We start from the raw sequence: 26,783 nt of genomic DNA, 5'->3' as shown, positions 1-26,783 counted from the left end.
AATTCACTAACACCCTTCCTGGCTGGATGAGCAAGTGCATTATCTTCCTTGATACGGGCCCAGAGCAGGGAGGTCCGAGGAGCAGGTGGTCGGCGTACTCCTGGAAGCCTCCTTCCCATCCCAGTGGCCTGGAGCCGGTGGGATTAGGATGAAGGAATGTCCCTGTGGCACTGGCACCAGGGATCATTTCTGTGAAGCAAGAGCAGTAGGTTCTAGATAGGGAGGTGCAGGTGGCGTGAGAACTGGACAGTCTGACTGCTGCTCTAGCCAGCTGGCTGTCCTTCCCCTCCCTCCACGCGGAGAAGCCAGCCCAGGGTGCCTGTGCACAAAGCCAATGTTTTTTTTCAAACAGCTTGCACATGTTCTTGGTTGCAACGCAGAGGTCTAGCTGGTGGATCCTGGAAGAAATTCCTTTGACCTGGAAAATCATAATGGCAATTATTTTTACTTAGCCCCCAAGCGAGCCTCTGAGTGGTTCCTGTAGAGCCCCTACATTTGTGCAGCCTATGAACCTGAGAGCGGAAACTGGTTGTTGAGCCCTTTGGAATAGTCGTAGCTCTGTCGGTTTATTTGAGCACTGATGACAGTTGGTGATACCTACCCAACCTTTGGCGACACTGTGTTATTATCACTTACCCCCACCTTACCCGGTAATTAACAAGGAGGATGCTTCTTCACCTCTTCACTGTTTGCAGGGAATTGTCTCATCGCCCTCCAGAAAGGAGCTTGTATATACCTTTGCTATAGAGAATCTTCATCCAACCCATGTAAAAGGTGAATAAAGTAATTTAGGAGAAAATTGTATTAGGAGGTTGGTTCTTTGTTTTTTGTTTTTTTGAAGACCTCTGTGAAGTTTTTTGAAACAGAAAAAATTCTCTTTCTCATCTAAAAAGAGCTGACTGCCTGATGGAAGTTGAAGGTTCAACTTCCATGCTGTGGAAGCTTTCTTGGCAGGCTCTAGAAAGTAATTTGCCCCTGGCCCTCCCCAAACCTCCCCATCCCCCAGCCTGCAGCTTGAGGACTCTTCAAAATAGTAACCAAAACTACAAAGAACCTTCAGATGATGATGTGTTAGGTAAGCTACTGCCCACCTTGCATTAAATGAGGATTATTTCAGAGCAAAGGGATTTAAGAACAGCAGTAAAAAACTGGAATTAGAATGCCAAGCCAATCTGAAATTTGTAATATTTTTATTTGTTCAAGCAGAGATAAAATCTGAAATATTTCTGAATCCTGTCTTAGTTTTTGTTTTTAAGAGAGATAGCAAGTGAGGGGAGGGGGAGGGAGGCAGAGAGAGAGAGAGAGGATCTTAAGCAAGCTCCAGGCTCAGCTCAGAGCCTGACTCAGGACTTGATCCCTTGACCCTGAGATCATGACCTGAGCCGAAATCGAGAGTTGGACGCTCAACCGACTGAGCTACCCTGGCATCGCTCTATTCTTTTTCTTTCTTGGCCACACAACTCTCCCCCAGAAGCGAAGTCTTGTGTGTATGCTGATACATGAAACCAATCGGAAACATGGTTCTTAGTGTCTTCCTTTGCCCTTCCCGGCAGGTGGTGGCCCATAAGGCCCATAAGGCCAGGGGATTAGATGGAGGCCAGTGGATCACAGAGTGAGACTCTCCCATGCACATGTCAGCTAAGTGGCAGATAGGTGGCAGAGGCAGTACTAGAGAACGCTAGGACCTATGGAAACCCTATTCACAGAGGACCTATGACATCCCAGGAAAAATACTACAGTTCCATGGTTTATCACATTTAATCTTGCACTGATTAGCACAAGGTGGTAGTATCTGTCTTACACACATAACTGAGTCCCTTTTCACACAACAGCCAATAAATGGCAAATGGGATATAAACTCACTTCTTTCCAACCCCACAGTCCACATTTTCCTCTAAGGCGAACATTGCCTCCTCTCTCATGCTGTGTCTCCAAAACAGAAGATGAACTTAAGCATCTCAAAATTTTAAACACTTGACTCTCTCTAAAACGATTTTTTTTTTAAATAGACAGACAGACAGACATGACTTGGGCCCTTAAAAATGCGGCCAAGCTGGCACATAAATGGGTGTAGGCTGTTTCTAAATTGTTGCTTTAAATTTTGCCAACATAGCTTCTAGGCTGGTAGTTTTGTTTGTTTTTTCATATATTTTTGACACTATGTATGTGCAGAGGAATGTTACCCCTTGCCATAGTGTCCCTCCTCCCCAAAGGCAAGCAAGGGACACGGGGCCACATCAGGGGATGTGCACCCAGAGGGCAATAGGGAGAGACTGAGGTAAGTGACAGTATTTGAGGGCTCGTTGATTTTTTGCATAGACTGTCTCACAAACATGTATTGACTCATTCATCTATAAACTGAGACACATTAGCGTTTCCCACTTCTTCCTGTTTGCTGTTTCTTCATTTTCGTGGATGCTTCTTTCAAAAATATGTCTAGTGTAGGACCCAATTAAAGATTTATCTTTAGATAAATAGATTTATATCTTTGATGTCCATCGTTGTCCAGTGTAAAGATTTGGAGGGAAATCCCAGATAAAGAAAATAGGATCACTGTCTGCTTTCCTCCTGGGGTTATTTTACATGTGTACTAATTTGCAGATTGTTTGTATCAAAAAAGCAAAACATGCCCCTTACAAAGGGGGGACAAGGGCGCGTGCCTGGCACACCTCTGCCCCTGTATGCACCGTAAGACTTGAAAGTGAGCCAGGATTCGAAAATATTGGATTGGGATAATGTTATTTTTTTAAACACCTGGCTAATTTAATATAAAGTGTTTACACTTCATTTTTCTGGCAGTGGATTTACTATGTAGGTGTGGAAGATTTCCTGTAAGTTTTGCAAGTTCCAGGGGAGGAAAGTTGCAATATGTACTCTCTGTGGTCACAGCCGCATGAAGGGTGATTTCTTAATCCCCTATTGTTACGGTGTATAGGTGAATGATGGGTATTGCAGACGGTGTCCTGGACTGTTGCAAGTTCACAGGTACAGGGACGAAAATAAGCAAGAGTGGTCTTTTTTAGGAATTCTGAATACGGAGTCTTGAAGAAAGATCATCTTTCCCCTAAAGGGGTGCTTGGGCCAGAATTGCCGGCTACTATATACCTCGTGGGTGAAGCAGATATTTTGAGCATGACTGAGTTTATTAAGAGCCTGAGGCACTTCCTCTACCAGGGTTTAGAAATTTCAAAGGATGGGGGTTGGGGAGGAGGAATTATGGCAGGCATTTTAGAGAGGGCAGAGGAGGTTGGAAGCAACAGGTTCCAAGTGTATCTACTGTGCTCCTGCAGAGCGCTGGGTGGGCTGGGAATGTCAATTTAGGAAGATAAGGTCTGCCCACCTGCCAGACAGGAAAAAGTAGACTGGGGGGATGGGGTGGGGGAGTTCAGGCTTTAGTTATGTAGATGGAGGTGTGGTGCAATTGAGGTGGAAATACATTTAATAGGCTTTACTTAGGAGACCTCAGTTTGTGGAATGGGGGCTGGTGCATTTGGGAGGAAAATACCTTGAGTAGGAAGGTTCAGAAATGGAAAATGGGGGAAGATAATCTATTTCAAAACTTCCAACAGCAGGGCGCCTGGCTGGCTCTGTTGGTGAAGCACAGGACTCTTGCTCACGGTTGTGAGTTTGAGCCCCACATTGAGTGTAGAGATCACTTTAAAAAAAAAAAAAGTTAAAAAACCTAAAAAGAAAAAAAATTTTTTCCAACCGTGTCAAAGGAGATTTGTGCGTGGATTATCCCAAAAGGGGTCGTGTGGTTTTAAAGGTCTGAGAGATCCCTCTCTTTGCAGGAAAGTAGGGGGCTGGGAAGATCACATCACGGTGTGACAGGAGCCCTGGGCCAGGAGTTCTGGAGACCCCGGTACTGGGCCCAGCTGTCCAGTACCTCGTGATTGTTGTAGTCTCAAGCTGTCTGGGTCTCGTTTTCTTCGGGTGCCAAATGAAGATGAAAGCATTCGACTGGATGCCCAGTTCCTGGGTTGCTTTCAGCTCCAGAAAAAAAAAAAAACCGAGGGCTCTTTCCTTTGGGCATTCATCTCATTTCAGAGATGCTCCCAGCTCGCCTACGAAGCCAAACAAAGGAAAGCAGCCCCAACGGGGGTGGGGCGTGGCCTTAGGTGAGAGGTCCTCCTGGGTGAATGGGAAAGCTAGAAGCCTGTTCCCTCTCCAGAGCACTCCACTTAGCCAGCGTTGCACAGAGCCTGGCTCAGGCTGACTTCAGTCTTCACCCTGGGTTTCAGGTCACTCTGATTGTTTGCAAAACATGTTCTTTTTTTGTCCCTTGCCAGTACTTGTTCTCTCTGTGAGTAAAACGCAAACAGGTCCTGAGGGATGCTGTGCACCAGTCTGCATTGCGCCAGGAGCGTACCCTGGCCTCTGCCCGGGGCTTGAGGATGCCCCGAGAACTCCCAGCTCCAGAGACAACAGTTGTGTTGACATCAGATCCTAGGAAGTTGCTACAGAGCTTATTCCTTTGAAGGAAAAAGAAAAGATCACTCTCTTAACCACTTCAGATCCTTATCTTTGGTGTATTCAAGTCCAGGATTTTAGATAGATTTTTTTGAAGGGCTTTATGCTTGAGATCACTCCTTTCCTTTCCTCCCCCCCCCCTCCCTTTTTTAACCCACTTAGCCAGTTTGGGGCTTTACAGTGTTTAGGAAAGGGTTAAAAGTTGACTTGTGAAGCACAGTCAGGTGTTCTAAAAGTTGCTATTTTCGCAAGCAAGTAAACATTATATACTCTCCTGGTATGGCGAACATGTGGCTTCATGGGTATGCTCATCCTCACTGGGGGAGCTTGAATGCAATTGGACCCCTTTGTGTTTATGAACTTTTTGTGCAACTTGCTTCAGTCTTCAGGCCAAGGATGGAATGAAAGAATGATTCTTGGACCGGTTTCCAAGTTTGCAGCCTCATTGGTGTTTTGCACGGTAGGGCTACCCTGCTTGTTTCTTTTAAAAATAAAATGAGCCCTAAAGTGTTAAGTTCTTCCATCTTTCAAAGAAAATTCCTTTGAAGCCTGAAAATCAGACCGTAGTATATAACAGAGAGTGTTTGGGAGGCAGTGAAAAAATGAGGAGGTGGGGTGGGAGAAAAGTTACTCAAACAGGAAGGGGAGAGGGACCCACCTCTCTGCCAGTGCACGCTGGGCTTACAGCACATCACCCCTTTGATCCTGGCCCAGGCGGTCATCCCTTGCCTGCGAGTAGTAGTGTCTGAAGGGGAAAGTCCCTGAACCTTCCACCTTGCTTTTCAGAGCTGACGGTAGGCTTTGCCATATTTTGCATCCCCTTCCAGCTTCCTTAGAGACCTAAGGGGATGTTGGGCCTGCAGCGATCCAATTCACTTTGGATAATACTCTGGGGAAAAGCCAAATATCCAAAATCAGAAGTGTACTAGATATTTAAAAAAATTTTTTTTTAATGTTCATTTATTTTTGAGAGAGAGACAGAGCATGAGTAGAGGAAGGGCAGAGAGAGGGAGACACAGAATCTGAAGCAGTCTCCAGGCTGTGAGCTGTCAGTATAGAGCCCAATGCAGGGCTTGAACTCATGAACCTCAAGATTGTGACCTGAGCCTAAGTCGGCCGCTTAACCAACTGAGCCACCCAGGCACTCCTGAAGTATACTAGATATTTAATGGTTCAGAGATCAAATGACAACCTGCTCTCGGAAGATTCCTAATTAACTGGAAAAAAAAGCAGAGGGCACCTGTGAGCCCATCTCCGTTGGGCATTTACAATTCAAACACACTCTTTCAACCGGCATTTTACACAAGTTGCCTGTGTTGGCACTTCAGGTGAACCCAATTTTACTGATCACTTACAAAAAACAAAAACCAAGAAATTCAGCTATTAAGGTTAAAATATTATTTTCATTTATTTTTTATTTTTTTAATGTTTATTTTTTTGGGAGACAGAGACAGAATGTGAGTGGGGGAGGGGCAGAGAGAGAGGGGGAGACACAGAATCCGAAGCAGCCTCCAGGCTCTGAGCTGTCAGCACAAAGCCCGACGCGGGGCTTGAACTCACAAACCGTGAGATCATGACCTGAGCCAAAGTCGGACGCTCAACTGACTGAGCCACCCAGGCACCCCTATAACTTTTTTTGTTAATGTTTATTTATTTTAGAGAGAGAGAGAGAGAGAGAATGTGAGCAGGGGAGGGGCAGAGAGAGAGGGAGACACAGAATCCCAAGCAGGCTCCAGGCTCTGAACTGTCAGCACAGAACCCCACGCCGGGGCTGGAACTCCTAAACCGTGAGACCATGACCTGAGCCAAAGTCAAACGCTTAACCAAATGAGCCACTCAGGCGCCCCTAAAATATTATTTTTAAAGTTGTACAAAGGATGGACTTAAACTTTGGAATCCATCAGTCAGCCTTTCCAAAGTATAGAGACAAGATTTTTCCCCATATGAAATTGACAAAACGATACTGTCCAATGAATGGGACTGGATTTATGTTTACCAAGATAGGATTTTAGCACTTTTAATGCTATAAAGTTTTTAGCAAAACTACTGCCCCCGCCCCTCCACCATCCACAAAAATAAAAAACCAAACAAAATAAAATATAAACCAACAGAATTCTGTGGGAATGACAGGGTATTTTTGGTTCAGGTGTTTTTGTTTTTATTTTGGGCTTCTTTTTTTGCGGGGGGTAATAATCTTTGCAAGGACATTACAACATTTCTACATTTGTATGTTTTTCTAAGGCACTTTTGAATCATCAACTAGATGAAATATAAGTTCCATGAATTTTTGTGGGCGTAGGTGTTCTGTGGTCCAGTTATCCAAAACTGGTTCTCCTAAGGTTTATGTGGTAATTCTGTGAACCAGCATGTAGGATCATCTGGGACACCCTGTTCCCTTCCTTTACTGATAACACAGGTTACTGTACTTGGGAAGTCCAGTGAATCTTTTTGTGGTTTTTCCACAGTAGTAAAAATACTTTAACTTCAGGAAGTGGGGTCAGCAATCAGATTAGATAATGGAAAACAATAATGTGGTGTTGTAGCATAACATATACTCTAAAATATATGTTTACAAGTCTGAAAGTGTGCCACCAGGAAGGCACGCAATCAAAGGAGAAAGGAGCAGAGACTCTGGAGAGGTAAAAAAAAAAAAATGACTTAAAGTCTACTGTTATGACCCATGCTTCTCAAGTAGATGTAATTACAGAAGGGGGAAGCATTTTTCTCAAGCCACCTACATTTTTTTTTTTTTTTCAAGGCACAGTAGTGTGTTTAAAAAGCATATACAGGGGCACTTGGGTGGTTCAGTTGATTAAGTGTCCAACTTCAGCTCAGGTCATGATCTTGCAGTCTGTGAGTTCGAGCCCTGCATCGGGCTCTGTGCTGACAGCTCAGAGCCTGGAGCCTGCTTCAGATTCTGTGTTTCCCCCTCTCTCTGCCCCTCCCATGCTCATGCTCTCTCTCTCTGTCTCTCAATAATAAATAAACGTTAAAAAATAAAATAAAAAAAGAAAAGCATATACATCTTTAAGGGCTCAAATTTAAATAATTAGTAAAAAGTCAACCTTCCAAAGAAGAAAATGGTCCAAATCATTGAAAGACAGTTAAGACGTACGGTAAGTGGCCAAGAAATCAGGGGGAAGGAGGCAAAACCCCCAGCCTCACTGGCAGCCACAGCACTGAGATGAGATACGTATTTCCCCTTCTGACATTAGGAAAGAAAGAAAAATGGGTTTAGGGACCATTTTCCCCTTCCTTTTACAAAGAGGTAGGTACCGCTTTTGAGGCTGTGTCAAAGAATCTACTATGGTGTCTAGAAGCATTTTTGCAAAGAAGATCTTGAAAGGGCTTTGCAAAACTGTGAGGGCACTGACTAGGTGGGTAGCCTCTCCAAGGAGGCAGCTTTATTTGTTGACCGCCTGCGAAGAGGCCGTACCACGATGCATATGTGTGGACAGGTGTGCACGTACAAATGTAAATCCCGGACATACGACACAAATCTACCTCCATAGGTACTTCATGCATTTAACACTGTCTCCTGGTAAACGGTGCTCTGGTTGACCAAGTTGTATCCCAAACAGTGCGGGCTGGTCTCTAAATAGTAGTTTCCCCACAAGTGGCTACATTTAGTTAATGCATTTAAATTATGTTTACGTAAGTGTTTATGTATGTGGAACGGGGGGCTTTGGCCTGGCTGATTCCAGTACTGCACCTTTTGGACTTACAATTTCCACCAAAATAAATCGGAGGAAGTGGTATGTGTAGCCAAGCTGTACAGCACGGAGCTTCTAACAGGTATGTGTAATAAACAATGTATCAGTAGCATTGATACTTTGGTCAACACCAGTAAGGCAGGCAGTTGCCCAGAAATGGGCCCTAACACCGGTTTTAAGAGCTGTAGCCAAAACCACAAAGCTGGAGGCCTCTCCCTCGGAGCTTGGCCTCCACTTGGACAAAACAGCCCCCAATTTGTCCCTGCGGGACACAGGCCTGCCTTGTTAGGAAATCAGCAAAGTTTAGGAGCCCACAATACCTCACATAACTCTGTGTACAGTAAAAGAGTGTGGAAATAGGGCTGTAAGCACGAACAACCAGACAAGTTATAAATATAGAATACTCTCTCAATTCCACTTTAGTTAGTCATGGAGGGACAGTGTGAGTTTTATAAACTTATAAGGAATATACAAACAGTTCCACATTTAAAATAACTTGGAGTAATTTTTAAGTGTGTGAAAAGGATATTTTTTCCACCCTGTCCATTTAAGCATCTGTGACAGGCAGTAGTAAGTGATTGGTGCCTCTATGTGCTCGTGCCTGGCGGTCGCAACACTGGGGAAGGGTTTCAAAAGAGTCACCCATTTGGCAGTGAAAGACTCAAAAAAAAAAAAGATGGAGGAGGTGGGGGGCGTGAGTTGTGTCTGAGGGAGAAGCTCCGTGTTCCCGCATGAAGAAGCAGACACAGGCCACCCTCGCCGCGGTCCTGCCTGGACCCCCGACATGTTCCCCCCATTTCCTTGATCTTTTTTCCCCACTGAGTCTTGTCTGTGGTTCCCAAGTTTGCATGTAGGCTTTGAATATGAGTTTGGAAGAAAGAATTTGGGCACGATTTTCAAGTACGTTAGGATGATTTGATTTCTTTTTTAAAGAATACTGTTTTATAAAAGTAAAGAGAGTGGGAAGGCAGATCTCCCCTCCCCCCCCCTTAATATCTGACTTTATTCCTTTCCTTTTCCCTCACCCCCACCTAAGGAAAATTTTCTGTGATGCAGCGTCTCCATTTGCCAGGCATGTCTATAGAGATTAAGCCCATTGGTATATTTTATCCTCCATCAGGCAGAACAGGTAAGAGCGTCACAGATCCGGTGACCTCTCCCCCACAGATTAGATAGTGATTCCTCTTTTTTCTTAATATCAGAGAATGACACAATTTAGTCAAGTTGACAAGTATCATCTTTCTTCCTTTAGAACAAATCTAAACTGTGAATAGGTTCTGGGGTTCAGATCGGCCTCTCTACCGACCTCTCGATGGACCTGTGATTTCATCACTACATGTGAGGAGTAAAGGCTAACTTACAAGGCTAATTTTGCCACCTGTGGATTACACAAGCAAAATTTCATAGAAAATAAAGGGAATGAAACACTGTCACAGGCCAAAATGTGGAGGAACCTTGAGAACGTTATGCTAAGTGAGAGAAGCTGTCCACAAAGGATCACACAGTGTCTGGTTCCATTTGTGTGAAATGTCCAGAATAGGCAAATTTGTGGAGACAGAAAGTAGATTAGCAATTGCCCAGGGCTGGAGAGGGGATTTGGGGGGGCCCCCGCCGCGGGGGGGGGAGGTAGGAGAGGTAGATGATGGGTACACAGTTTCTCTGTGGGGTGATGTCTGCACAATTGAGTGGAGATACTAAAAGTCATCAATTTGTACACTTTAAAGGGGTGAATTGTGTGTGAATTATATCTCAATAAAGTGGTTATTAAAAAAAGGTGTGGGGGCGCCTGGGTGGCGCAGTCGGTTAAGCGTCCGACTTCAGCCAGGTCACGATCTCGCGGTCCGGGAGTTCGAGCCCCGCATCGGGCTCTGGGCTGATGGCTCAGAGCCTGGAGCCTGTTTCCGATTCTGTGTCTCCCTCTCTCTCTGCTCCTCCCCCGTTCATGCTCTGTCTCTCTCTGTCCCAAAAATAAATAAACGTTGAAAAAAAAAAATAAAAAAAGGTGTGAAGGAAGGGAAAAAAATCACATAACCCACAGTAACCCAAGCCAGCTCAGCCAGAACAGGATTCCTGATCTGCCTTGTGCTTTTCATGGTATATCCATTGTAATCTTACATTGTACCTTTGCTCTAATGGATGCGCTTTCTTTACTCTTCTTACTAGTTAGCTCTGGAAATTTTGACTTAATAATGGTGCTACCTAGAACTTTCCTCCTTCTGGATTCTGGGCTGCTTGTTTCCTTCGGCTTCTGTTTTCTCTGTTTTCTCAGTGCTCCTCCCAACACAACTTACCAGACCTTGGAGACTTAAGCAATCCAGTAGGCACTGTCTGGAGATGATTATTTCTTTTGCTCATTAATGAAATGTTCACGGGGCGCCTGGGTGGCTCAGTCGGTGGAACGTCCGACTTCAGCTCAGGTCATGATCTCACAGCTTGTGAGTTCGAGCCCCGCGTCGGGCTCTGTGCTGACAGCTCAGAGCCTGGAGCCTGCTTCTGATTCTGTGTCTCCCTCTCTCTCTGCGCCTCCCCTGCTCACACTCTGTCTCTCTCTCCCTCAAAAATAAATAAACATTAAAAAAAATTTTTTTAATAAAAAAAAATGAAATGTTCACAGATGCTTTCAGTAGCCAGTATGAAATGTTCTCCCATACCTCCTGGCTTACCTTGTGTACTGAACAGTGAGGTCTAGTCTTGGAGCTCAACTATTTTCTATTTCTTACTTCTTTAAGCCTTGATTATATGTGTTTATGAGCTGACCTAGAAGAAGGCACGGAAGTTTTTTTTTTTCCCCTTCCTCCTCCATGAGCACATTTTCAGTCTTGCTGAGACATATTAACTGGTGAAGGAAATGAAGTCTGGTTATCTAATTTCATGAGTTACACTTATTTGGGTGACATGGGTTCTGCGGGTCACTGAGCCTCCCTGGGTCTTACTGGTCGGGCTTCCTGACAGCACAGTCATTTATATATAGTTGCATTTGCCCCACAGAATGTGTGCTAACTCAGTGCCCTCCATGATGGGAGCTGTTACTTCAGTATTGCAACTTAGCAGTGACATTTAATGGTACATCTGACAGAGCTCAGCCTTGCAAATTTGTGCTGGAAAAAATGTCCTTGAGGGTTCTATTTGCTATAATTCAATAAACAAAGAAGGCTTCGTGGGGACATGTTATCTCCATAATACCACCTGGATGCTTGTCCCTTTTCCAGAGTGTCATGTTTCGTGGGTGTTGTCCTTCCTTTTGATGACGTGGTGTACCTCAGGGAGGAGAAAAAGGTGCTGGGACTTGGGATTTTTTTTCATGATGGATGCATGCTTAAAAAGAAAAGTGGCACAAGAACCATATCCTAGCCCTTTCCTTTTAGATGACACAGACTGGCTGAAACATAGTCCCGCAGTGGAACAGAGTGGGTGAAGAGGCTACCACCAACAGTCTGACAGATCTAGGTTTGAAGCCCAGCTTTACAGCCTAACAATTATTAAATTGTACATGAATAGCCCTGGACGGTGATTAAATCTCTGTGCCTCCATTTGGTCATCTACCCATGAGGATAATGATACTGACCCCATGTGATTATTAGGAAGATTAAATTAATGTATACAAGGTACTAGGTGTGTATTGTCAGGCCTGTGAAAATGCTCAGTGAAGGTCAACTTTATGTTAACAGAGAGTCCTGTATTTAGACCAAAATTGCATCCATATAAGAGAGACTCAAACAGGTATTTTTGATCTGAAAAAGAAGACAGGAGTTTCAGGCAAATGGTAGCTCAGAATGAGCTATCTCAGCACAATAATGATAGTTATTTCGGAGTTGCAGTGATCACCCCAAGGATACTGCCTTGGTCACAGAAGACCACCATTGGTCTTCTAGTCTCCTGGCCTTCCACACTGTCCCATCTACTACCGCCGTGTTAAGAGTAGGTTTGGGGGCAGGTGTTGAGAAGCAGTGGTACTCATGTATGTTTCATGAGCTGTGACTGAGCAAAGCATTCAGAGGGAGGCCAGGATCACCGTGTTGGAATTTGGAGCCTGAGTATTTGAAAGTCTGACCTGTAAAGAAGAAAGCCTGTGCTTACCCTGAGTATCAGACACCCAATGGGGTCTGGGGAGAGTGCCAAGGAGGAGGAAAATGCACGCTCATTGGGTGTAAAGAACTTAATCAAGGTTGGTGCTGTCTGGCCGTTGGAGTAGCACTTTCTCTAAGGTGAAGAACCCCCTAGACGTTTGCAGAGAAGTGTCTGAGACAGGCATAGGATGAATGACCTCTAAACTTCCTTTCAGCTCTAAGGCTCTGTGCTTGGATGAAAGGGGTGAATGTGACCACAGTACTTGTTGCTTCTGAACTGGAGACAGATCTAATGGCCCTAGAAGCTTCTTGCACAAGGCTGCCTGCTGTTGCATGCCCCAGAGTGAACCCTTTAGATGGAGTGGAAGGTGCAAGAAGACAGTTAACAGGGAGGGAGTAGTAAGGAGAAGAAGTATGTAACTTCTTCCCCCCCTTACAAACCTCCGTATCTCAGAAAGTTCGTATGTTAACACAAGGATGCTTTGTCCAGGGGCCTTCCTGTTAGGAAAGAAGCAGACTCCAAACTGGGTCTTGAAAACCGCTTCAGATTGCAAAGAGGAATTCCTTGGTACACATTTGGGAGAAAATGAGGCTCACTGTGTTGACAGGTTCAGAAAGAACCTTCAGTGGGCACACTGAATGCTCTTGGATCCAACAGAGAAGACCGAGTATCTTCAGGAATCTAACCTGAATGCAATCAATGTTTTCTCTAGTACAGGAGGAGGTTTCTTTTGGCCTTAAGAGAAACATTGTTGCAAATGTGACTTTCTATGGGGAACGTTTTAAGTTGCCGGTTACCAGGTGAACTTTCTTTTGCCACGGGTAACTGATTTGGTTTATAGGACAGTCTTCCAGGCAGAAGCTTGTCTGCCAGTTGTTTTAAGCTCCGTTTGGGATTTCCAGGCAGTGGTTCTCCAGAGTTTTCCATTAGCCAGTTCTCAGGATGTCAAGAAACTTGATAGGTAGATTCTTCTTGTCTTCCTTTTGAGGAAATTGTGCTTTACTATAAATATGTGCTATATATATATATATATACACACACACACACACACACACACACATACATATATATATATATACACACACATACATATATATATACACACACATACATATATATGTATGTATAAACACACACACACAGGTATGTGTGTAGCTCATACATAGTTGTACCAGCTGTATTTTCGTTTTATTTCATGGCTTCTAAGCATTTTCCCATAAGCCTGCTTTTGACGCTAGCTGACTTGTTTAGAGAGCCCAGACTAATACACTGGGATAAAATGTAGCAGCTCTCCCTGAGCCAGGGAAGCCTTGATGTTCCTCACACTCTGCTCCCATTGATGGAGGTCTTTGCTTGGGGTGACGGGTGGGGAGGAGTATGCATGAGGATAAAAGGGAGGACAGATTGAAGATTATTTTACAGTGTGAGAGCATCTGGCATACACCAAGCAACACATCCCAAACTGAACTGATCTTTCTCTGTCCCTCCGAAAACAAAAGCTCGCCACACTTCCCACATTCTCCAGATGTAGCTTCAAGCTGCCTGCTCTCCCCATCCGCATCACTGCCTCTTTGATCTGGACCACTGTCATGGTGCACGGTGATGGCAACCGTGACTCCATGGGTCACCCGTCCTTTCTGTTTTCCATATAGCAGCCAGAGTGATCCTTCTAAAATGTACATCTGCTCATGTGACGCCCAGCTTAGAATCCTTAAATAGCATCCTTTTCCTCTTTAAGAGTACTCCAAACTCCTACTTGTGGGGTTAAAAGGCCCTTCTCACCTCTCTCTAACTTGGGTCTCACCATCTTTCCTCTCTGTCTCCTGTACCCCTGCAGTCCCCAAAGCCTTGGTCAGTCACACATTCTTCCTGAGTCTGGTTCTCCTGGCCCGCGTTCCCCATCAGTTCTGCCAGCACCACCATGCACCTGCTAGCTCCTGCTGGCTTTTCAAGCTCCTGGCAGTCCCTTCTCCTGTAAAGCCCTCCTCACTGGTCCCTTGCTTGCCTCTCTTGGTACTCCCACTGCCTGTCCTCAGGGTGGGGAGCCCCAGGAGGGCTCCCTGTCCTGTGCTTGTGTGTCTACAGGACCTAGCCTAGGGCCTGGCTCCTAAGGCTGATATTTAACAGTCCAAAGGAGCCTTTCTCATCCCCTCACCTGTGGCTGAGTACTCCCTGGAGGACAATGCTGACAGCCTTGAATGGATTTGGGCATTCAGCTCACCCAGCTGGTGTCCCTCCCCTCCCCCTGCTCACGATTCTATCTGATGGAGTCAACTCCTCCCCTAGCAGGACGAGAAAACCATAAAATTTCTCTTGCCCCTGCATGTCCCTTATGCACTTTGGAAATTAAAGTGCATTTTCCTGGAGTTAGCCGTGGTTCACCTTTATGCATAAGGATGCATGTCAGTCAGGAAAGACATGTGTCACAGAGGGTAACCCAGAAATAATTAAGATGTCTCGAAACTAGCCTGTGTTTTGACTCAGAAGTTTGACCTCACTCGAACATCCATGAACTATTTCATATATTCTTCGTCACAACTTTATCCCAAATAATTTCCAAAATGGCCCCCTTTCAATTTTTTGTTCCGTGAGAAGAGGTTGAGTTCTCCACCTTCAGTTCCAACCGAACACTTCATAATCGGTTTTAAAATGGCTTCTCTTTGGTAAAGATTGTTAAGGAACTGACTGGCAAAAACAAAAACAAATGTAAAAAGCAAAAACAAAAACACTAAAAACTAGAAGGAACTTAATAAGTACAAGGACACCAGGGAGGGAAGAAGTTAAAGGCTGATATGTGACTTATTTGCTGCCCCCCAAAATGAAGGGAATGAGCTTTTAAATGCAACACCTCATATTTATGTGGCCGTGACCCCAAATTAATCCTTTTAGTGGTTGGTGTGGGACATGTCATTAGTTTTTCCAGCAGTTTAGATAGGCTTTTGTTTTTATTGTTGGTCATTCTGAGAATCCCAATGAATAGAAGGATCTCGTGGGCAAAATAAATTTGCTTTTCTCCCTGTGTGTTTGTTAGTTTATAGCAGCTTCCATTTTCCTCTTATTTTGAAAAGCTGAAATGCCTTTTAATCATGTTAGGTGTGCTCCTATTCATGAAAGCCAGGGAAGAGGCTCTCTTCTTTTTCTTCTACAGCTCCGTAATTGGAAATTTGGTAACTGTACTAAATTTTAAGTTTTGGCATTTGTGTGGAGCAGCCATCCATCTGCTGGCGAGACGCACTGCCCAGGGCTTTTCGAGAAATCCCTTAATAGTCCTAAACACTAATAATATTTATATACATTGAGAAGAGACAAAATTTACAGCAGGCTTCTGGGGCTGGCTCCAGGACTCTCTAATCCTGAACTTCCTGAGTGTTCTCCTGCCTCCCAGAATCCTCTGATTGTGCTGCTAGGGGAACGCCAGCTTCCGTCTCTGGAGCAGCCTCTTATTTAGAGTTTGTCCTCCAGAAGACAAGTGACCTCTCCTTTCTCCTCTGTCCCCATCACACCCTGTTTTTATTCCCCTAGAGTATTCAATATGTGGTGTGCAGTTTGGATCATGTAACACAAAGGAACCCCTTGATTGGTGATCCCTTTAAGAGGAATTGTTCTGCCTATAAATAACATGATTTTACCTAATTTAAGCTTTTCTGAAATTCCTTCTGAAGTAGCTCCCGTCGCTGAAACAAAACCCTAATTCCCCAGCCTGTGTGCTGCTTGTGGCAAGAACTGACTGACCGTGCCGCTCCATGTAATACACTCCTTTGAAGGGTCTCGGTGGACCACTGCCCAGAGATGCTATTTCCACTGGAATGGGGAATGGAATGCAAAATAAAGCTGCAGATACTTTGTCAGGGTTTTTCTTTCTTTCTTTCTCATACTGGAAATGCGCAACATTTGCATTTGGGTATAACTGATTACCAGCCGGTGCACGGGGATATTTTTTCTATTGTTTTAAATGCTCTTGAGTTTTTAATACTATTTACTGTGAACGTCTGCTACTTAGGATTTTACGTAGCATTTTATTTAAATCATAAGCGAGGGAAAGGGTGTTTCGCGAGCAGATACTGGTCCCAGTTTCTGGGACTCAGGGTTTTTTTTATATTTATTTTTGAGAGCGGGGGGGGGGGCGGGGGGCAGAGGATCCTAAGTGGGTTCCAAGTTGACAGCAGTGAGCCCAACGCGAGGTTCGAACTCACAACCCGGGAGATCATTACCTGAGCTGAAGTCAGATGCTCAACCGACAGCCACCCGGGTGCCCTTCATCTGTGTTATTCTTTATTCTCATCCTTATCATCTTTCATCTTGCAGCTCTAGCCTCAGTACCTCTTCAAAACCTTCTCTGGTTCCCAGGGCATGCCATGCACCTCCATTCGCCCCTGTACTCAGCTGCCATATTGTCCATTCCTTGAGGGCAACATCTGACACACAGGTGCAGCACGTTGCTAAATGAATACTTGCTAAACAGGTAGATAACTAAAGGATAAATGGCCTTCTGTTCCTGTTACTAGTTTAAAAAACCTGAACCAAAGATACACAGTTTGTTTGTTCTTTAGATCTTGAGCCTTGAGGTTACCTCCATAATGGATATATTTGAAATTAAATAGTCTCTTAATCTATTTTATTATTAGATATGTTCATGTGTGAGAGCTGATGATAGAACCTGTGTGTGTGCGGGTATGCACGCACATGTCTGTGTGCATTTACTACAGGTATGCAAAGCTTATAAATTCAAATTAGTGTTACCCTCTTCAAGATGATCTCCTTGGTAGACAATATTTGTATCTCAACATTTTAGGAACTCCTGTCTATAATACATACTTTGTTGGTGTGCTTAGAGATAGTTACTTCTCGTTATTTGTTGGGTAGCTTAGTTTTTAGAAATAGCCAGAAGTCATTGGGGCAATCCTGGTAAACAAAAATGACATAAACCAACAAGAATGGTTTTCTTCTTTGCTTGTAAGTAGCTCTGAAGGTGTGCATCTCAGTTGGGATTTTTTCAGTTGGATCTAACGAATAGCAGGCACATAAATAAGATAAAAGTTTACTTCTCTCTCATCTGGAGAAGTCTAGAGGTAAGCAGTCCACGGTCATGAGGGACCAAGATCATTTTATCTTGTTCTACCTTCTTAATGGCCTACCTCATGGTCCAAGATGGCTGCTTGAGCTTGATGAATTGATCCTACATTCCAGCCAGCAAGGAGGGAGGGCATGCTCACTCTGTTTTAAGGAATCTTCCAGTAAGTTCTAGCCAAAAGGTTTTCTTACATCTCACTGGCTAGGACATATGTCACTTCTAGCTACAAGAGAGGCTAGGAGAGTTAATATCTAGATATATTTTGGGGGCAACATGCCCAATTAAAAACTCAAGGTTCTATTACCAAAACAGATGAAAAGAATAAGTAACGGAAGGCAACTTATCGTCTCTGCCAAAAGATGATTTCAAAGGAGACGCTTGCAAAATTATTTTAAGAAGCTCAACAGTATCCTGAGAATTTGTTTTCTTCAGAGGTGACAGTTTTTATTTGAATGTCCAAGTTCTGATGTCCATTTTTAAATTCACCTATTTGCAGTAAGATAGGAACTCTTGGATGCAACTGGTAGGGTGTAAATTGGCACAAACTTTCCAGAGCATAGTTTGACTTGGCGAGGTCAATTCTGGAAATTGATCCTAAGGAAATAATTAAGGATTCTCATGAAGATTGCAGTGTTCATTGTAATAATAAAATGTTGGGAGTAAACAGACTGTCTCATAGTAGGAGACAGGTTATAACCTACACTATGCTGTGAGATACAATGCAGGTGTTAAGTGCTTATGGAATCCACGGTATATTATGCCAAAAAATGGTTTCAGAATGGTTTGTTCTTTTTTTGTAGATATTTATATGTACATGCACATGCGTAGGAAGGGACCTGGGAGGGGTGTGGGGGTGTTCCACATGAAGGTATTAATAAAGGGGGCATTTGAGGCAAATGGACTAGATCTCCTATATATTTTCATTTCTTAATTGTGATCTCTGATACTATTTTGAGTACATATTTTGATTATAAGGAAAAACAATAGAATCTTCACTAAGTAATATATGTCAGAGTCAATAATATACATATTTAAATAATTTTGTGTTGTTTCCCAGCTCAAGAAAAAGTAGGAGACATCTAATACAAACCAGATTTCATATTTTTGTTGATTTATATTTTATCTGCCAGTGAGGCTAACAGCCCCATGGAGTGTGATCATTACAGCATTGTTATGGAGACAAATGCTAGCTCATCTGCTTGGGACATGAATTGTGGATCTCTGGTTTTTAGACACTGCTTTCACTTAAGTTGAGCAGAGGAGCTCAAAGGAGAATGTTTCTAATACGCTGTGAATCCTCCGGACTCAGAGACACTGCCCACCCACCCTTTTTTTGTTGCTTTGTTTTGTTTTGTTTTTGTATTTGAGGAAAACAGTCAGACACAGGGTCCTCTCAGTTATATAATAGGTTAAGATATGGGAGTAAGTTAATACCATCATTTTTTGGAATCAGACCTTTGATATCCAAGCAGACACAAACGTCTCTAAAGCCATTTTGTAAACCTGAATAGTATCGTCTTTACTATATTCTAGGTTAATCATTTTTAAAGTAAATGATTTTTTAAACGATTTTAAGATACTCTTAATATCATAAATCTATTTCTGCACGCTGAGGCTTTTTTAGATATTCAAGGAATACATTCAAAATGCAGAATGAACAGCGCATAATGCGTTTTAAAGGAATAATACACCGTATTGTTCCCATAGGGCTACCACATTATCACATTGGCCTGGGGCAAACTTCTAATGTGGATATTACTACCCTCATTTTATAGATGAGAAAAGAGAGAGAGTCAAGGTCAGAGAAGCTAATGACTCATCAGGAGCAAACCGGGAGCAAATAGGAAAGGCTGGACTTTAAACCTGGTCTCCTGACTCCAAGTACAGAGTATATTCTCTCTGCCTTGATGAAAGTGTGATTAGGGTCTGTAATACTGTCATTGCAAGTCAGTGGGGACTGCAGAGCGGGGCGGTCAGGTAGGTGGGTGGGTGGTAGGTTGTCGGTCACTGGAGAGATCCGATGGGGATGGGTGGGGCGGGGAGGGGCCGGCCACCATGCAGGCCAGGCCCGGAGGAGGCTGTCCAGCCCCTGCCAGTCTCACACGCTGTCCCTTCCGCCCCCACAGTGTGCCCGAGCGCGTGCGGGAAGCGGGCGTGCACAGACAGCAACGAGTGCTGTCACCCCGAGTGCCTGGGCAGCTGCAGCGCGCCGGACAACGACACGGCCTGTGTGGCCTGCAGGCATTACTACTACGCCGGCGTCTGCGTGCCCACCTGCCCGCCCAACACCTACCGCTTTGAGGGCTGGCGCTGCGTGGACCGCGACTTCTGCGCCAACATCCCCAGCGCCGAGAGCAGCGACTCCGAGGGGTTCGTGATCCATGATGGCGAGTGCATGCAGGAGTGCCCCTCGGGGTTCATCCGGAACGGGAGTCAGAGGTCAGTCCCGCAGTCCCCGCTTTCCCACCCCCACCTCCATCCCCCCCCCCCCCCCCCCCCCCCCCCCCCCCCCGGGGAGCAGGGAGGTTGGCGCTGCCCTTGTTCCATCTGGGCGGTGGGAACCCCGGGAGGTTAAGAGCGGTGGATCCACTTGAGAGGACAGGCGTAACTGACATTTTGTAGGAGATTCTAGGAGCAGTTGGACAATAATAGTAATAATAATGATAAATATAATAATAATAAAATAAAATAATAATAATAATAATAATAATAATAAATGGCTTGCATTTGTTGTGGAAGTGTACTGCCTGGCCATTTGAAATTACGTACCTGACTTGCTGGCCTAGGTACGGCCTGGAGGTCACTCTCTCCCCTCCCTGCCCTTGCCAGGCTACCATCCAGGCGGTGCTGGGGTGTGGGGGAGACCTGGGAGGGCTGTAGACTTAGGATGGCCCTGCCCCACTTCCTGCCACTCGGCACAGGCCCAGTGAAGTCTTTGGGAGCACAGGCGGAAAGCCAAGCCAAGCCAAGCCAAGCCCTGACCAGCATCCCTGGGGCAGCCTGCAGGCCCAAAAGTCCGATAACACAAGCTCCATCCTGTGCCCACGCTAGCGGCACCAGACTAACCGGCAGCTTATAAAGTAACCTGTGTTTTCCGTCAGCACCTGCTCCTCTCGCTCGCTGGCTTCCTCCACCGCCACCTTCCCTTGTTTTTGTCCATCTCTCTCGTCTTCCTTCATGAACGTGGGGACTTCACTTGGGAAGCAAAGAAGTTGTCCACAGCAGAGACCATCCCCCTCGTGCATGCCCACCGGGCTTCCGTAAATTTGTTGTTGGCTTATGTTTTTCAAAAAGCAATAATAGCATTGTTGTAAAATAGGGAACTATAGCCCTGGAATCAAAAGAAGACTAGGGATATGGGGTTGTTCTTCCCTCCTGTTAGAGCAGAGGACTTTTAGGGAAGAATAGTTCAGTTGCAGTGGGCCAAATGCTTCCTTCATGATTGGCTTAGCACCAGGAGACCCTTATGTGCCTGGGTTCTGTAGCAATCTTCTGCAAGTAAAAAATACTATTAGAAAAGTAAACACTAATTTTGAATGTGCAACTCACCTGCTTTTTGCTGCAGTCTATTTCTGGTAACTGCATCAAGCAGTTTTATTTATTTATTTTGAGAGAGAGAGAGAGAGAGAGCAACCCATGCACAAGCTGGCGGGGGCGGGGGTGGTTGGGGGTGCGGGCCAAGAGAGAGAAGAGAGCAAGAATCCCAGAAGGCTCCCTGCTGTCGCTGCAGAACCAGACACGGGGCTCGAACCCATGAACCGTGAGCTCAGGATGGGAGCCTAAACGAAGAGTTGAACACTTAACCCACTGAGCCACCCAGGCACCCCTCAAGCAAGTCTTTCGAAAGGGGATTGTGTATTCCAGTGTAATATTTGGAGATGTGGCTTATACCCTAGGCTTAATTTCAAAACAAAGCTAGAACTGACAAGATTTCATAATATTAGACATAGAACAGCTTTTCACCTGTTACAATGGCTTTAACTAAAAGATAGTGTGCCAGGGACTCACAATGCGCTCTCAAGTATACATATTCCACCCAGAATTAAGTCTACCACATTTTATTCCCCTTTTATTGGCAGACTTAGAACTTAGGAGGGCTTTCCCAGTGCCCTGGGCAATGCCTAGAACCCACATGAGGCGCAGCTATGCTTCCTTCGTGGGAGTGGGAATGGAGGTAGGGCAGCTGGTGCAAGAACTGGGGGTGGCACCATCTTTGTCCTCGGGGTACCCCGTCCTGCAATGTAGTGCGCCAGAAGGAAGGGAGTGCTAAGCATTTCGACAGTGTTGTTTCTCCCACTGCAGTGCGTTTTCAAAGAATCGAGCTGTTACTTTCCCTACCAGCCCTTATCGTCTGTTCAGAGCTACAGATATACCTCTTCTATTTTAAGATAAAACACCGTCAAGAAAGAATAAATACCCCTCTCGGCCTTTAAGGCCTATTTGACACTGAGTTTAAAATATTTATTAATGCTGTTTATACCCTCTCCGTACCAGAATGGATTCAAGGAAGCTTAATCTATAAACATGTAATCAGAGCACTTCCTTAGAAAAACATTTTTAAAGTGCTAGATGATTCCTAGACAGTTTAGCAAAGGTGTTTGGTTCAGAAATTGCTATTTGAATAAAACGTCAGGGAAAACTAAACATACACTTAACATGCGACCCTAGAAGTTATACTACTGGACATTCATCCCGGAGAAATGAAAACATACGTCCACAGAACAACAGGTACACAGTTGTTCATAGCAGTTTCATTTGTAATAGCCAAAGACTGAAAACAGCTTAGATGTTCCACAGTAGGTAAATGGTTAAGCACACTGTGTTACATGCATACCATGGAGGAATAATTCAGCAATATAAGGGAGCAGAGTGTTGAAATACCCAACAACTTGGATAGATCTCAAGGACGTTATGCTGTGTGTCAGAAGGTCTCATACTATGCCAGAGACTCATATGCCAGTCTCAAAAGGTCACATACTATGTAACCCCATTTATATAACAGTCTCAAAAATGACAAAATTCCCGTGATGGAGAACAGATCGGTGGTCACCAGGAAGGAGTTAGGGAAATGAGGACAGGGTGGCTGTATGGGAGAGCTTCGTGAAGAACGTCTGTAACTTGACTGCATGAAGATCACACAAGAGATAAGATGACACACACAGAATTATAGGTACATTGTAGCAGTGTTAATTACCTGGTTTTGCTATTGCATTATTATTATAGAAGATGTAACCTTTAGATGATGAAACTAGGTGAGGGGTCCAGGAAACCTTTCTGTACTCTATAACTTTCTGTGGATCCTCAATTATTTCAGGAAAAAAAAAAAAAAGGTTTTTGAAAGGGAGGGTGGGTGTATTATATGGTGTGTAGGTGAGTTAGAAGTAATAAAAGACCAACAAAAAGTGCTGAAGGGAAGCTACTACCCACGGTAGAAGTAAGAATGTTGTGTGTGATGTTACAGGAAAGAGAAATCTGCCTTTCTGGGGTTGGCCCAGCTCCTTGGGAAACGTTGCCTGGCATTCTCCTGACATGAAATGGGAAAAGAACAGGGAAATTTTGTTTACCTGTGAGCTTATAAACAAAACAAACTCCTGCGCCATTGCCTTAGATATGCAGGAAAGTTCCATTAAAAAAAAAAAAAAAAAAGCCTTACATGAGAAGAGAGTTACAACTGCTTTCTTGAATGTTTTTTACTTACCTTCATGAAGTTGAAAAGACCATTCAAGAACAACACTAGAAATACACCTGGCTCATCAGTTCACCATTCTGTTTATTACACACATGTTCCATAAGGTTGTACCTTTTATTTTGTTTGGAAATCAACCCACTTTGATCCCGGGTCTGTGGTTCAGCAACCTGATGAGCATTTTGTTTGCTGTTTCTTAAACAACCGTAGGTGATCAGGAGAAGGGCCAGTCTCACTCACTGATCCCTGAATCTTGGTGGTTAGCAGGATGTTTGGGATAGCATTTGAAACAGGAGTTCATTACAAAGTAGTGCAAGTTCCTCGCTTTCATCACGTGTACAGCGGAGAAAACCACCCAGATCCATTTATAAGTTGCTGCAAAACACCGTCCAGACATAATTTCATTTGTGCTTTAGCAAGAAAATGATGGATCTGTGCTATTCCACATGCCTTTGGGAATCCCTCACTGGGTTTGGTTGGGAGGCGGGCCTTGAGAGTTAGTCTCCCCTTTGTGGCGGAGACACCGCTGGCCCTGTGCTCTCCCTGTGCAGTCTCCCAGGCTGTGCCAGGGAAGGCCACAACATCGGAGAGCGGCCCCATTTTCCACAGGAGCCACCAGCGAATGTGTCCTTTCTTCCAGGCTGTTTTCTCCCACATAGAACCAGCTGGCTCCCCAGCCGATAGGATGCCTCAAGGGTGCACCACATACTTTGTCTGGAAACAAGAGGCACGCTTTTCCTTTGTAGGCACTTTCTCCTTTTGGTTGCAACTTGAGTGGTTTATCCTGGGTGGCTTAGGGATGAGATGTGGCGTGCTCACTTACGTGCTTCAGAACCGTTGCATTTTGTAACATGTGCCGCAAAAACAACCAGAATAAAAGCGTACCTTCGTGATTTTTTTTTTTTTTAATTTTTTTTTTTCAACGTTTTTTATTTATTTTTGGGACAGAGAGAGACAGAGCATGAACGGGGGAGGGGCAGAGAGAGAGGGAGACACAGAATCGGAAACAGGCTCCAGGCTCTGAGCCATCAGCCCAGAGCCTGACGCAGGGCTCGAACTCACGGACCGCGAGATCGTGACCTGGCTGAAGTCGGACGCCCAACCGACTGCGCCACCCAGGTGCCCCATCTCTTGGTTGATTCTTTATCTTCAACAGCATGTACTGCATCCCTTGTGAAGGTCCTTGCCCCAAGGTCTGCGAGGAGGAGAAGAAAACAAAGACCATTGATTCTGTTACCTCTGCTCAAATGCTCCAAGGATGCACCATCTTCAAGGGCAATCTGCTCATTAATATCCGCCGAGGCAGTAAGTATTCCATCCCCCCGGAAGAGATGGCTGGATCCCTTGGTTTCCTTTTGTTGCTGTCTTTCCTTCCCATCCGTGCCTCACAACTGCAGTACGGGCCTAGAAAAACAACATGGTGTATAAGCCTCGTGCCCAACACCTGTTTTTTTGAGTTTCCCTTCATGATAAAAAAAGAGATTGAAAGGCAGTCTGTTTTTTAGCCGTGGGCTCAGTGTCGATTCACGCTGTGGGTCGCCACTCGTCTTTCTGTTAGTCCCATCGCCCCTGCAGGAGATGCGGGTCCCAACACACATAAGCCCCAGAAGAGGCTGGTAGACCAAAGGTATGACTCTGCAGCCTGCAGCTGGAGCGATATCACGTGGCTCCAAGTCCAAAGAGTTTTGGTTACTTGAATGTATTGAGGAGACTGAGCAAAGAGAAGAGTTTAATGATACCACTTTGAAATTTTATTGAGTCCAAAGAGTGGTTAATCTCCTAATTTACTTTGGAGAGCCGGAAAAAAAAAAAAATACAAGTGTGTGTCATCAAAGCTTCAATCTTCACCCCTGTAAGATTGCCATCATTTGGAGTAGATGGCATTCCTGGTAATTGCATGTGTGCAGAAGCATTACTCCTGGACTTATTCTGTGATATTTTCGTTTCTGATCTTCAGCTGACAATGGCTTCTAGCCTTAAATTCTCCATCACTGGGACCACTAGGTCAAGGTACTGATGATCGCTGCCTACACTAGAATAAAAGTAGTAAGAACACCTCGAGGTTCCCTAAATTGTTTTGGGGAGAAATCTTTACAGATGGAGGAAAAAAAAAAAAGACTGATTTATTTATTCTGTGAATTTACTTGTCCTTAATACTGTGTGTTCGGTGAGTGAGCAGAGCTCTTATGGTTTCTAGATGGCAGAGACGTGTATGCTTAGTCCATTTGGAGTTTTTGAAACCCCTGATTTTTCATAACACTTTTGACACAACCACCACAGAGATAGCTTGGCATCTCTGGCTAGAATCTTCTTACCCTTAAGGTGCTTCTAAAGCTTTATTCCTTTGGCTCTTAATAGATTTCTTAATTTTTGAAAAGATGTCCTTATCCCTAGAACATACCCTTTAAGTACCAAACCTTCTTCTTCTTTTTTTTTTTTTTTTAAATGTTCATATCAGGCATGCATCCCGCCCCACATTTAAAATTCAGGATCTTTTCCTTGAAATATCAACTGCAGGCAACTTCCTGTGTTTATAACAAGATTACAGGAAATACACCATTGATATATTATGTTGTTTTCACATAGGTAGTAGTAGCAGCTCTTTCTCCAACTATTCTCTCGTTATGAAAAATCATACGTGTGCGTTATAAAAACCCTCAGAAAAAAATCATGTGTGTGTTATAAAAAACCCTCAGAAAAAAAAATCATGTGTGCGTTATAAACACATTCAGAAAAAAATCATATGTGTACATTATAAAAAACACTTAGAGAAAAGTCATGTGTGCACTATAAAAACGCTCAGAAAAAAATCATATGTGCATTATAAAAAACACTTAGAGAAAAATCATATGTGTGCATTATAAAAACAGAAGCACAGAAACGAATTTTTAAACATCACCAGCAGATAACCATCATTAACATTTTGGTGTGTTTTCTTCCAATCTTAGTAAGATGGACCCTTTAAATATAGATCCCTGTATCTTAGGAACTAGAAATGCAGCAAAGGCAGTTCCTAATGAGACCGAGAAAACGTTGTTTATTTAGTCATGCCCTTGTACTGTGGAGGCAGCACTGTCTGTTGACAGAGCGTATTAAAAGACATTCCCCAGATTTGTCAGCCTTCGCTAATTGGCAGTCTGGTATTTATGATTTTACATTCTGTTAATCAGCCCGGGAGCTATGGTACCCAGCCTTCTAGAGAGTCTCCTTCCCCTGACTCTGTGGGGCCCTGTCCCAGGAGAGGTTGTTCAAAGTCAAGCCCAGGGAAGTACGTTTTTGACAGGGATGGCAAGTTCCTGCACCAGCGGCCTGAGCCTCTCAGTGGCACCACGACCTGCCACGGAATCGTTCTCCAAACACGTTTGTGGGAAGCCGAGTGTGGCATCCTCATGCTTCGCGAACGCTCGCTAACGCGGCCCCCCTCTTCGTGCAGATAACATTGCTTCGGAGCTGGAGAACTTCATGGGACTCATCGAGGTGGTGACAGGCTATGTGAAGATCCGCCATTCCCATGCCTTGGTCTCCTTGTCCTTCCTCAAAAACCTTCGCCAGATCTTAGGAGAGGAGCAGCTGGAGGGGTAAGTGTTCCGAATGTCATGAGCCGACATCCTCCTTTTACAAAAGAAGCAGCGTGCTTTTAAGACTCTGTGTTACTAAGGTGAGGGCCCTTTCTTGTTAGGAGGAAGCGAAGGTATTGCGGGTCCGACGCTACCTGCGAGATGGCTCTCATGTCCTCAGGTGGGGTCTCACAGACGCATGACTCCATCCGCGGGAC

The 26,783-nt window shown here is 44.5% G+C and overlaps 1 protein-coding gene across 2 annotated transcripts in view; it reads left to right on the top strand.

Moving 5' to 3' along the window:
* The window catches only part of IGF1R (insulin like growth factor 1 receptor), a 309,794-nt gene that overhangs the window by 217,284 nt on the left and 65,727 nt on the right, over positions 1-26,783 (top strand). For both annotated transcript variants that reach the window (XM_040493771.1, XM_040493772.1), the window contains 3 exons: positions 19,449-19,761; positions 24,165-24,313; positions 26,442-26,586. In XM_040493771.1, coding sequence (XP_040349705.1) covers positions 19,449-19,761; positions 24,165-24,313; positions 26,442-26,586 — 607 coding nt within the window. The remainder of the gene's footprint in view (positions 1-19,448; positions 19,762-24,164; positions 24,314-26,441; positions 26,587-26,783) is intronic.

The sequence above is a fragment of the Herpailurus yagouaroundi genome, unplaced genomic scaffold (genome assembly GCF_014898765.1).
Source record: "Herpailurus yagouaroundi ecotype Mexico unplaced genomic scaffold, PumYag 185, whole genome shotgun sequence".
NCBI lineage: Eukaryota > Metazoa > Chordata > Mammalia > Carnivora > Felidae > Herpailurus > Herpailurus yagouaroundi.
This window is presented reverse-complemented; position numbering and strand designations above follow the sequence as displayed.